This window comes from Gadus chalcogrammus, chromosome 20 (genome assembly GCF_026213295.1).
Source record: "Gadus chalcogrammus isolate NIFS_2021 chromosome 20, NIFS_Gcha_1.0, whole genome shotgun sequence".
NCBI classification, from domain to species: domain Eukaryota; kingdom Metazoa; phylum Chordata; class Actinopteri; order Gadiformes; family Gadidae; genus Gadus; species Gadus chalcogrammus.
Window position 1 is genome coordinate 14,785,231 of NC_079431.1, and position 12,500 is coordinate 14,797,730.

The 12,500-nt window shown below is 45.7% G+C and overlaps 1 protein-coding gene across 1 annotated transcript; it reads left to right on the top strand.

Moving 5' to 3' along the window:
• The first annotated feature begins 3,351 nt into the window (after positions 1-3,351).
• Positions 3,352-5,145, top strand: LOC130373806 (helix-loop-helix protein 13-like). The gene is made up of 3 exons (XM_056580436.1): positions 3,352-3,474; positions 3,518-3,932; positions 4,899-5,145. Exons 1-3 carry the CDS (start codon positions 3,352-3,354, stop codon positions 4,934-4,936), a joined length of 576 nt encoding a protein of 191 aa, XP_056436411.1. The 3' UTR covers positions 4,937-5,145.
• The last annotated feature ends 7,355 nt before the right edge of the window (positions 5,146-12,500 follow it).

The window sequence follows — 12,500 nt, forward strand, 5'->3', positions numbered from 1 at the left end:
TGCCGAATCTGTTCCTTCCAATACTACAACTTCAAGAACAGTCGGTTTCTTTGGATCTTGGCTGTATCTCAAGCACGTTAAGAACAACGTTCACACCAACCCAGATGTAGCCTTTTCCTATCTCTGTTCGTCCTGCCGGCTGCCCTGGCCTTTGATGCAAGAGTAAACATACATCAGATGCTGGTTGGCAGTTGTTCACCTCTACAAGGTAAAGGAACCCAATCTAAGCCCAAATCGCTGCAAGGCTACCTTCTCCTGTGTTTCTGTTGTCTCAATGAACCGAGGTCCCTCTAATGGTGCCAGCCGGGGTAAAGAGCAGTTTGTGGCCTGAAGTCGGAAGATACATTTCTGTGCCCCCGTCTCCCGCAGCCGACGACCCAGGGCCCTGCAGAGAGAGAGAGTTTATATCGGTGCTTTTTGCCCACCACACAACAACACGCTGCACCGCTGAGAAAACACATTTTGTTAATCTCTGGCGCACAAATTCAACCCAGGGTTGCAAGAGTTTGTTGTTGTCATATTATTTCTTTATCTATAAAGGGTGTGTGTTTGTGTGTGTGGTGTGTGTGTGTGTGTGTGTGTGTGTGTGTGTATGTGTGTGTTGTGTGTGTGTGTGTGTGTGTGGTGTGTGTGTGTGTGGTGTGGTGTGTGTGTGTGTGTGTGTGGTGTGTGTGTGTGTGTGGTGTGTGTGTGTGTGTGTGTGTGTGTGCGTGGAGTGTGGGAGAGACAGAGAGCATCTGCATATCCATATGTATGAGTGTGAGAGGGAAAGAGGGAGAGAACAATCCAGCAAAATCCATTTTTGGTGTGGACTTTGGCCTCAATTTCCATATCTCTAAACTCCAGCATGTGCAATGACATCAAATCATTGTAGGTAACGAGACAGACCTTTTTTGTGACCGAAACTTATTGGGCCTAAACCCTTTTAATACGTCATTAATTAAAAATGCCAATATTTTATGGAACATAAAGAACAGGTGTGGGCCATTCTGATCTGCCTGTGATTTTCATTTAGTCAACTTCCTTGTTTTTCTTTAAACCGACTCCCAGGTGAACTAGACTTCAAACCGCAGGCCCTAATTATGACCATATGTCGCGGGGGCCGATTCCAAAGCTCCGGCGCGCGCTCTGGCTTCTCGAGAGAAATGTTGAGACCCTTTCTTTTTGGTCCAATTAACTGCATGTCGTCTCATTTTTATAACAAGATACAGGCCTATACATGAACCATCCACAGCGACCTGGCGACTTATTTTAAATGTCACCAACCACGTCGTTTTCATTTCTTTATTCAATTTAATTAGACCTTTTTAATATTTCGGCGACGTTGATCGGAATAATTGAAAAGGCTTCTTTTTATGTTTTTTGTTTTTCTTTCTCTCCTATACAAACAGGGGCATGGCTGTGGCCTGTTGTAAGGCAATGATAAACAGTCGGCTGGAGAGACAATAGGCGGGGCCCGTCTGAAGATGACAGCCCGAGAAGCGGGCCGTCAGCTGTGCGGGACCTGGGCTGTCAGGGCGGCAGAAGGATCTGACAGGGGCCGGGCCGAGCACCAACAACAACATGGAGATCATTAAGTGTTCACGACCTCCTACTCCACCTCCTCCCCGTCATGGAGAATAATTAAAAGGCTCAAGGGCTTTGGGGGAAACGGGAAGGAAAAAAAAAAATCGAGTACGCCTAATGCGTTGAAATTATGGAAACTTTTAATAACCGTCTGTTTTATATCATTTGAATCTTTGGACATTGATAAAGGCAGATTTTAGTTTGAAAGCCGATTATTAAATGTTGTTCTTCATTTGATATGCCTTTTAAGAATCAGGAAAGTAACTCAAAACAACATAGGCCTTTATTAAATGCAAAACCTAAAGGAAATCTTTTAAATTAACAGAGAGAGTGAATTGAGAGAGAGAGACTCGTCACAAATTAGTTTAATTGATTGTTTTACACTGTCACAGAATATGTTTGACCGTGGAAAATTATATCGATTCCTCAAAGAATAGACTGTATGATGCAATGGAGGATTTCACAGAATGTGGAAAGTTAAGCAAACATGGAGTCTCAAAGGCAGATGGCAGACGGCACGTGTCACTCAGCCTTTAAGCACATCTCCATCATGTGTATTGTAATGCAGGCCTACAAACTAACAAACATTTCAATATAAGGCCGCAGACTGCAATCCGGTGTAATAGGTTACTGCGATTCTGGAGGAAAATGTAACAAAAGATTACAGGCAAGCACCCCCGGGCCGGCCGTCAGGTTGTAAAGGTTTCTTTAAACGGATAACAACTTGGCAAACAACATGAACTTGCTTTTCAAACTTTAGAATATGCTGAACAATCACCAAACACTTACAATTAACCTCCTGGAGGATTATTTTAAAATCCAAACCTTATGTTAGAAAACCCAACACAGCCTGCCTGAAGAAAGTTTACGGATGTGCACGCGACCCAAGATCAATAATAATAGGCTATATTAATTATCCTCGTGGAATTAAAACTTAGACAGTTGATCATTTGGAAATTAGAGTCCTCTAGATGTGGTTTGAAACCCGAATCAAGTTGAAATGTTTTGTGGGCATCGTGTTGGCAGACATAAGAGTCTAAAGGCCTACGTATGCGTGAAACACGCACGCGCGCACACACACACACACCACACACACACACACACACACACACACACACACACACACACACACACACACACACACACACACACACACACACACACACACACACACACACACACACACACGTAGCCTACTACAAATAATAAAAAATGGAAAATGGAGCCATTATGCATGGGTCGATGGGGATGCAGAGCATTAAAACGCATCTGAGCCGCGTCTGCTCGGATAAATAAAGTGCTCTCATGTGTTCCTGACAGTTTTTGTTTGTCGTCAGCGCACTCCCAATTGATCAACCAATCCCATTCACGGGCCGGCGCGCCCGCGACGCGCACAACCTCTCCAAACGGCCGTTTTTTCTTTCCCCCCTTCCCTTGTAAATATTAGCGGACTACTTGGGCAAACTTTATAATTGGACACGTGTGCCGCTCCGCTTTGGTGATTCGGGGATCAACTGATTCCTTGTGATTGGCTTTTAAAGCGATGGCGGTCGTTCCTTAATGAGCTCCTTTCAGTCTTTACAACGGAGCCCCAGCGCCCCGCCGCGTGCACAGGGGCCCGCACCTATTAATCCGCCAGTCCCCCCAGCGACGGTCACACGACGTCAGATCAGGGCCGGAGACAGGTATATAGCCAGGGCTTCGATACAAGTAGCAGCGTGTCACTCGTTTCGTTTACAGTCACTTTGTTATTGTTGTTCTCATTAACCTTAAAAAAAATCAAACATGGAGGACATCTTCTTTGACTTTGAACAAGATGCAACCACGGACTACGCGTTCTGGGGTCAGATGGACCCCAACTTTCAGTTCCAGACCCAGCTGGACACCCTGCTCTTGGACTGCAACACGGTCTCCGGACAGCTCTCTCCGTGGTCCTCGTTCGGGCTGTCAGTCGGTATTCCCGGACGAGCAGCTGACCTTCACCGATCTGGACTCCCAGTCGCCCGGCCTCGGCGGCGGTACGGAAGCCGACAGCTCCTCGGGGGACGAGAACGTCGAGAGCGGCACGCGACGCTCGAGGCGCCTCTCGGCCCACCCCCCGTACAAAATCCAGAGGCACGCCGCCAACATCCGGGAGCGGAAGCGGATGCTGAGCATCAACTCGGCCTTCGAGGAGCTCCGGTGCCACGTGCCAACGTTCCCCTACGAGAAGCGGCTGTCGAAGATCGACACCCTGCGGTTGGCCATCGCATACATCGCCCTGCTCCGAGAGATTCTCCTGTCGGGATGCGACCCCAAGTCCTACGTTGACGAGTGCATGAAGAACGGCTACAAGAACCAAACCAACGCCATCTGGAACACGAGCGGTGAGTCTGCACCAGTGAGGCACACTTATTAAAATGTTACACTCAGCATCGTCAATAGATACATTTACAGTTTTTTTATAGCTATTTTAGCTTTTCCCATACATGACAAACGAGACGTGTAAGACACAGCAAACAATCAAAATCACAGCAGCAGTGAAAGTGAAAGTGCAAGTAATGCATCCTATTGAATGACAAGGATCAGAAGAGGGGGATGATGTTCCTACAACTTAATTCAATTCATTATGACACCAACTAGGCCTACCAGAGACAAAAAATGTATGCTGAATACAAATAGAAAAATGCAAAGTAAACGGCCATTTGGGCTAGTAGGCTAATATTAAACATCATGATTGGTCATCGTTGTTGACCCATCATTTTGGGTCAACAACTTTTTGATGAATGGCCATATATAAGGCCATTATTCAACATTTGTGAAAATGCAAAGAAAATGAAAAAGCAACAATAAAATCAGTTAACATAGTAGACCCTAATCAGTGTGGCGCATTAATAAAGAAAAAAAATACAGTCCGAACAAGGCCTTAATGAAGCTTAACACCACTTGAACCGCAAGCTTTGTGTACACTGTGCACGTCTTACTCCCAGGTGTAGACCCTATGTGTAAACCGGTGCCCTGAGGAACACACACACACACACACACACACACACACACACACACACACACACACACACACACACACACACACACACACACACACACACACACACACACACACACACACACACACACACACACTATTGTCACGGCACACAGCAACAGCCTGCGTTGGTTTTAAGCGTTACTCATTCTGTGGGAATCCCGCCTGAATGAGGCTTTTCAGCGCTGGAGTGCTCATGTATTCTCAGCCGCAGGCTTGTGACTTGTTAAACAGTCACTAAAATGTACCTAAAGTCCCATGTTTGTGATGCTTTTGTCTAACCCCCGTCTCCTCCTCTCTCCCTCCCCAGATCTGACAGCCCGCCTATCCTGGATAAAGTGGGATTAACCTCAGCGAGGGGCACCCCTAAAGTGCGAAGATTGAGGGGGGGGGGGACTGTTGTTCCCTCCCCCTCACCTCTCGCTCTTTCTCTTTCCGGACGTGCGAGAGGGAGAACCCCATCTGTAGACTTCTCACCAGATCGCCCCCCTCCCACTCACCCTCGGTTTCTTATCTTATTCTAATTTGTTATTGACTGGTAATTGAGAGCCATTGTCCTTTGGGATGTCTGGAGGGGTGGGGGGTTCTCCCACTTATCTCGTGGGAGAGAGGAGTGCAAGAGGTACCCTGGGCTCTGAATGCACTTCCGAGGGCTCTCTCTCTCTCTCTCTCTCTCTCTCTCCTCTCTCTCTCTCATCTCTCTCTCTCTCTGTGACTATCTCACTCTTTAGCTCGCTCGTCCTCCCGTGCTTAAAGGAGTGAAGCGTTTTCTTGGTTAACCCACGCGGACACTCGCCCGTCGAGTGCTTCTCCGGGTGCAAGTGACAGGGGCGGCTTGGAGATGTAAATGAGGTGCCGTGTGTGAGAAATGGATCCGTGCCTGCAGAGCTGTGACATCATCATCTGCAGCCGCACGCCAACCATTTAGCAAAGCTTGTGACCTCATGAACATTTCACGTTCACTGATTTTATTTATTTTATTTATTTTTTGTACTTGACTTGTCTCATATTTATGTTTAAATTATTATTTATTTTATTCTGTGTATTTGACTTGACTTTTAGAATATCCATGTCCTTGTGTGAATGTTATGAATGACTGTTTTGACCTCTGACATGTTATTGAAGCACAAGAGCAACAAAGGTCACGAAACATTTATTTCTCTTTAAATAAACAAAGCTTGGTACTGGACAAAGGACATAATGTTTTACAATGTCTAATAAATGTGAATAATAATCCAGAAATGTCATTGAAATACTGAACTGTTAACAGAGTAGATGATAGCTGCAATATTATACAGTACTTTCAAACAAATCAACAGCCAATACAAGACAGTTGGCATTTAACGAGAAACAATTATTGAAAATAAAGAATATAGTCAGCATGTATTTCATTTTTTTCTCAATGCTTGTATTTTAAACAGAAGAGCAAACCGTTTGTAAAGCTGGCTCCTTGGAGTTATCTTAAACCCATTTTTTTATAAATTTACCATGGCTTCTATCCCTAAACCGGTTTACGTAACCAGGCTTTCATGTTTACATGGCAGTTAAGAAACCTGGTTACCCTCAGCTTACCTTTGTGAATGTTTGAATTTAAAGGATTTTTAATGCACTGCATACTCTTTATATACAAGGTAAATGTATAAAGTATATGCATTTGAGCTATACCAAAATCAAAGAGGGCGTTTCTTCACAGTGCAAACCTCCCTCTAAACCAGCCGTGGAGAGGGGCCCTCGGTGAGGCCCCTCAGAGGGGACATTGGATTCACAGCTGTTCCCCGGGTCCCAAGGTAGTCCTTCTCCCACCCCCAGACTGTCCACACCTTTTGGGGGAGAAGCTATTTCCCTGCAGAGGCCCTTCCTCAATTGGGCCTACTGAGCTGTTCCCCCCTCCCCCCCCCCCCACCGGCGGCCTGTCACCTCACCCCCCCCCCCCCCCCCCCCCGGGGCATGTCTCACTACTCTTCGACCCGGCGTTGTAAAAGGTGACTCCGACAGGCTCGACTTCATTCGTCGCCGATTAGTTTCTTTCCTAGGCGCTTTTCACCATGTTTGGCTACAGGTGTAAGCGTAATGTCGGATCGAATGTGTTGAAATAGTTGAGCGAGGTCAGTGCCGGCATTGTTCTTCTGTGTGTGCTGTTGGAGTGGAGGCTAATGGAGCCCCCAGGATACACTTAAGCTCGGTTGTTGGTGGTTTGAGGGTTGGTTTGAGATGTGTGTGCAAACGCAGGTGTGATTAATACTCTTTGTGGGAATTCCAAATGGTATGTGCTTAATCAAAAACGAGTCCCTAATACAACAATTGTCGTAAATCATAAACTGTGTGTGTGTGGGAGAGAGCGAGAGAGACTGTGTGTGTCTGAGTAAGTGTGCAAGAGAGAGAGAGAGAGAGAGAGAAGCTTATGTGTGTGTATGTGTGTGTGTGTGTGTGTGTGTGTGTGTGTGTGTGTGTGTGTGTGTGTGTGTGTGTGTGTGTGTGTGTGGTGTGTGTGTGTGTGTACGATAAAAAAAAAATTATCCTAAATTGTACCCGCCATTTCCGAGCACCCTGCTCAACTTTTCTAGATGCAAGAGTGCAGACCGAAATAGGAGGTGACCTATAAGGGACAGGGGACATTTAAAAGGCGCATTTGAGGAGTTCGTTTTATTTGATTTGGTGGTCCATATAATTTAGTCTTTTATAAGAACTCTGAATGCGTTTTAAACTGGATTCATTCACCCTGCCGTCCAATTACCTTTTGTATCACCCTGGTGGCTTGATGCACACTGAGGCCCCCTGGTGGTAGAAAGGTGTAAGTATTATATATTTCTGTAGGTGACCAAGTATGATATGGCCTTAGGGTTTTTGAATTGGGGTAATATCAAGTCAACAAGCTATTGCGAAGATGTGAATATTTAGGTGTTTGTGGTTATTGTTTGTCTTTTGGTTGCAATGTTACATGTAAATGCAAGCGGTGGGAATGTCACCACTTTGCTTACAATTTTTTTTTTTTGTCAGAGTCAACAAGAAAGAACAAAGCCACAGCGAAAAAGAAAGAAAGGAAAAAAGCATTTAGAAACTTGCGGTGAACCAGATTCCCAAACAGCCTACCACGCCAGAGGCCTCAAATAGCCTCGCTAATCTAAATATTCTGTTTCATAAAACAGATGCCCAAAACAAAACAGCAGAAACCAGCAGAACAGAGGAAAAAAAAAAACTTCAACCGGAAAAAATGAGCAAAGACAAAATGACATCCGACTTTCAACCGACCTCCTCAAATGTTGACAGTATCCAAGCCTGGCCTGGTCCTAGCAGTGCTACAACCATAACCAGTGTACTCTAATCGTCCCCCCCTGACCTCTCACATGTTCAGTATCACTATAAAAACAAACTGCATGAGACACTGGACCAACCCCGGGAGGAATCCCAGCAGCCAACACTAATACGATCCCCCCACCTCTGTGGATCAAATCCCTTATACGTTGTCTGTTCCATTTTCACGTTGTGGGGGGGAGTTTGTTGACTTAACATCGGACAGACTTGAACTGACAAACACGGTGTGGGGGGCTGTAGCACTGGGTGGGTGCTAGGCTGCGAGATGGCAGGTGTGTTTATCGTTATGCTGTTATGCGGGGTCGGGACCTCAGAACACAGCAACTTGTAAATATAATTAGCGCATCTCTTCCTCTGCAGGCGGCGTGAGGGAGGGAGGGAGCGTGGTGGTGGTGCGTGTGTTTGTGTGTGTGTGTGTGTGTGTGTGTGCGTGCGTGCGTGCGTGCATGTGTATGTGTACTTGCTTGTGTCTGTAAGTCTGCTTTTGTGCATGCCTGTGTGTGTCAATTACAACACACTCTATCTTGGCTTGAGGTAGCGTGTGTGCGTGTGTTTGTGTGCGGGTGGGTGGGGGGGGGGGGGGGAGAGGGGGGGTTGAGGTAAAGCCAATCAAGCATGTCCAAAGGTTAGCAAGCTCGGAACGCCAAACAAAGCTGTCCAATCATTGGACATATAGCTACTGGCAGATGTTTGTACACACAGTATTTTCGTTACATCCTATGTAACGTAGGCTGGTGTTGCGTTGACCATACTCATACAGACACTCAGAGGAAATAAACCAAACCATCTGCAACCAGAGACACAGTACAGAGAGGGAGGGAGAGAGAGAGAAGAGAGAGAGAGAGAGAGAGAGAGAGAGAGAGAGAGAGAGAGAGAGAGAGAGAGAGAGAGAGAGAGAGAGAGAGAGAGAGAGAGAGAGAGAGAGAGGGAGAACCCAGGTGTGTTTTGTAGAAATGTGTAATTAAATGACGATCTTTGTTTAACGGATGGAATCGGGTAATCCGTTAAATCTGTTTCGATTGATTTCTCATCTGTGGGGGGCTGCTCTGCTTTCGTGTATGTGGAAAAACATTTGGAGAGGTTTTTTCTTTGTTTACTTTTTTGTTAAATAAAATGAATTCATTGTGATTTCACTGTGGTTTTGTGAACCACTTTTCTTATGCACTTTGTACACTGTTGTTTTAAAAGTGCTTTATAAGTATTATTATCTTTCTTACTCGATCCCAACGCTGGCGATTCAAAGATGAGGCGTTATCCACTATTTAAAGTTTGAAATAAAGGCCCATTAATCCCGTCCCTAACAGGCCAGAGGACTAGCTGGGCTAGCTCTGAGCGCTGGGCCCATAGCAGCAGACTGGGTCAGCTCTTTAATAGCTTCTGAGACGCTAGTTAAATTCCCCTCCTGGTTTCCTCATCACAGGAACGCGCCTCAGAGCTAACTTCTCAGTGTGTGTGTGTGTGTGTGTGTGTGTGTGTGTGTGTGTGTTTGTTTGCGTGTGTGTGTATGTTTGTTCTGTGTGTGTGTTTGTGTTGGTTCTGAGTGTGTGTGTGTGTGTGTTTGTTTCTGTGTGTGTGTGTGTGTGTGTGTGTGTGTGTGTGTGTGTGTGTGTGTGTGTGTGTGTGTGTGTGTGTGTGTGGTGTGTGTGTGTGTGTGTGTGTGTGTGTGTGTGTGTGTGTTCGATTGGGGAGGTCATAGCTGCATGGACTATAACTTGGAGCCCCTCGGAACCACAGGCCTGATGTCCAGAGCACTGATCCAAACCAACACCAGTAGAGTCCAAACTCAGATATTAGCTACATAAGCAGAGGGCATTGTCGTTTGATATAACAGTTAGTATTGTAGTAGAAGTATGATAATGTCTGAGTGGTAGAAGTAATGCATGTAAAAAATATATGAAATATCTAAAATGATATAGAACAACAATTAAATAAGCCAAAAAGATCCAACAATATATTTCACAAAAGACTTTCATGAAATTATCGCATAGATACTGTATGGAAGAACAGACTTAAGACCATTTAAAAGCACATCCAATCCCAATATAGCTTTTTATGACGAACTAGAAACGACAGGATTTAAAAACACCAAAACATGTATTGGTTGTAACAGTAAAATAATGAAATGATCTCTTCCCTCCCTCCTTCCCTTGGCCCCATTATGACCCTACGACGTTATATGGTTCGGCCGTAATTATTGATTTTCAATAGAGGTTTAACATGGGGAAAATCTGAACAATTGCAGTGTATTCACTATTGGTTTAGAAAGCAACGACCTCAACACTCCAGCGAGTGTAGGATAAGCCAATACTTACGACTACAACTCATTCCCGGAGGTGACACAGGTGACGGAGCACGGGGGTGCCAGTGTACTGTAAATGCTACCCCCCATTGTTCACATCCGTTGATCTCTGCTTTCCTTGTTTTACCACAATCAGCAGAGTCAACAACTGCTGTTTGCCAAATTAAGCAGACTATAGGGGTTCAACCTCATCCCCTCGCGTTATCCTAGCCTCAGCCAGACCACCTGGCTTGCTGGATGTACTGTGAATCTTCCAGGCTAGCCCTCCTGCTAACCTTGGCACCAGAGTCACAAGTGCAGCAGCTAATTGCGCTCCAGTGTTTGCGTAGCGGCTTTGCCAGCCACCTTCCCCCAGTCGTCACCCAAGTGCATAGTCTCAGTGTCATTAGCTCAGCAAACTTGCCTTGACCCTATCAACAAGACCATTCCTACCTCCTCTCCCTCCCACTCTCTCTGCATATCCCTTGCACTTCGGTCTGGTTAAATCTCTGGATCCTGGAAGTCGAACGTGCATAATTAATATAATTGCGTTATAGTTTACATAATTGTGCTGGAAACACTGTTTTTTGTAACTGTCAAGTCAATTACAGGCCAATTGAGTTGATCGCTATAGGGTTGATGTGTAGGTTCACAACTCTGCCCTGGGGGAAGTAACACAGCGTGTCACTCCTAATCCAATTGCAAAATCCGTAAAAAAGTACAAATAGAAAACGCATTCCGTGATTTACCGCACTCTGACCTGCACTTGGGTCGGCAGAGTTCAATTAAATCCAAACTGGAACCGCACTACCCTGCAGACACAGAGCTGCTCTGGGACGGGCTGCGCAGTAGATCACTGCCGGTTTTATCTGCGGACGTCTCACAACGATGTCCAGGTTCAAGAGGAGAAGGCGCAGATCAAAGACCAGCGCGTCCAGGGTTGATGGGTCGGACTCCGTAGGAGGGGGGGGGGTGGGGGGGGGGGGGGGCGGAAACAGGTACCCCACTATCAAGTCTGGGTGTAGGGGGCCACCTGGGGCGGTCGAGTTTAGCCAGCGTGGTGTTGGTGGAGGCGAAGGTGAGGAGGGTTGAGGAATGGTAGGTGTATTTCTTCCACCGTCACCACCACCACCCTAGATATCAAAGCAACCGGGAATGGCAGGGGGGGCCCGGGCTCCCCGGGGCTCTTGTCTACACAGGAGACAAAGCACCGCGCGGCCCAGTCTGCATCGTATTAAACAAACGCTAACTGCTTCAAGCTGTTACACACTCCCCAATGAAACCTTTATGAAAGGGCCCCTAATGCGATTTCAGAAACACCTTGTCATCGACCGTGGTGCGGCAGAATGAAGGAGTGTGGATGTATGAATGAAAACGGTCCCGCAGCTACGGAGCGTTGCTAAAGAATGGCTCTCTCTCAGGGGCCACAGGGTTTATTGGCCAATAGGTACGCCTCGACCCCAACACAGAGGCTTTTGGTAAATTCATACTCGTAATTTAGCACAGCCTACCTGTGAGTAATTCATGCAGGTGCCAAGATTGTAATGTGTTGTATTGTAATAAGAGAAAGCCTTTGTGTGTGTGTGTGTGTGTGTGTGTGTGTGTGTGTGTGTGTGTGTGTGTGTGTGTGTGTGTGTGTGTGTGTGTGTGTGTGTGTGTGTGTGTGTGTGTGTGTGTGTGTGCGTGCGTGCGTGCGTGCGTGCGTGCGTGCGTGCGTGCGTGCGTGCGTGCGTGCGTGCGTGCGTGCGTGCGTGCGTGCGTGTGTGTGTGTGTGTGAGAACTACTGTCGATTGCTTGTACTAAGGGAAATTAGGCAATCTTTTTAGTAGGTTTCATATATCATTATTATTATTATTCAATTGAAATCACATTAAGGTCCATAAAAACCTTTAATTAAAGGGAGAGAATATGAAAAAGGGTCATAGTTGCCAGACTGTGGTTTGGATATTTTATCCCAAAACTATTTCACATTGAGTCACAATGTTAATCATGATAGCTTACTGGAAATTATTGGGCAATAAAATAAGATATTGGTTTCATTTTTGTGACCTTATGCTTTGTGATAAACCAAGCTTCTGTTATCTGAAACCTGCCCAAATTAGCCTACAGTATCTCCAAATGCAATGATTTCTGGAAGTTTCTCTTACACATGAATGTTGGGGGAAATACCTTGGATAATTCCCTGGCTCATCTCATTCTACATTGACTCATAAAGATTGCCTAAAAAATATGATTGAAATTGAAACTTAATTTATGTTTTGATGGCCAGTTTCAGAATGACTAGTTTGGGAATGTTTCTCATAATATATTCTGAAGGTTCCT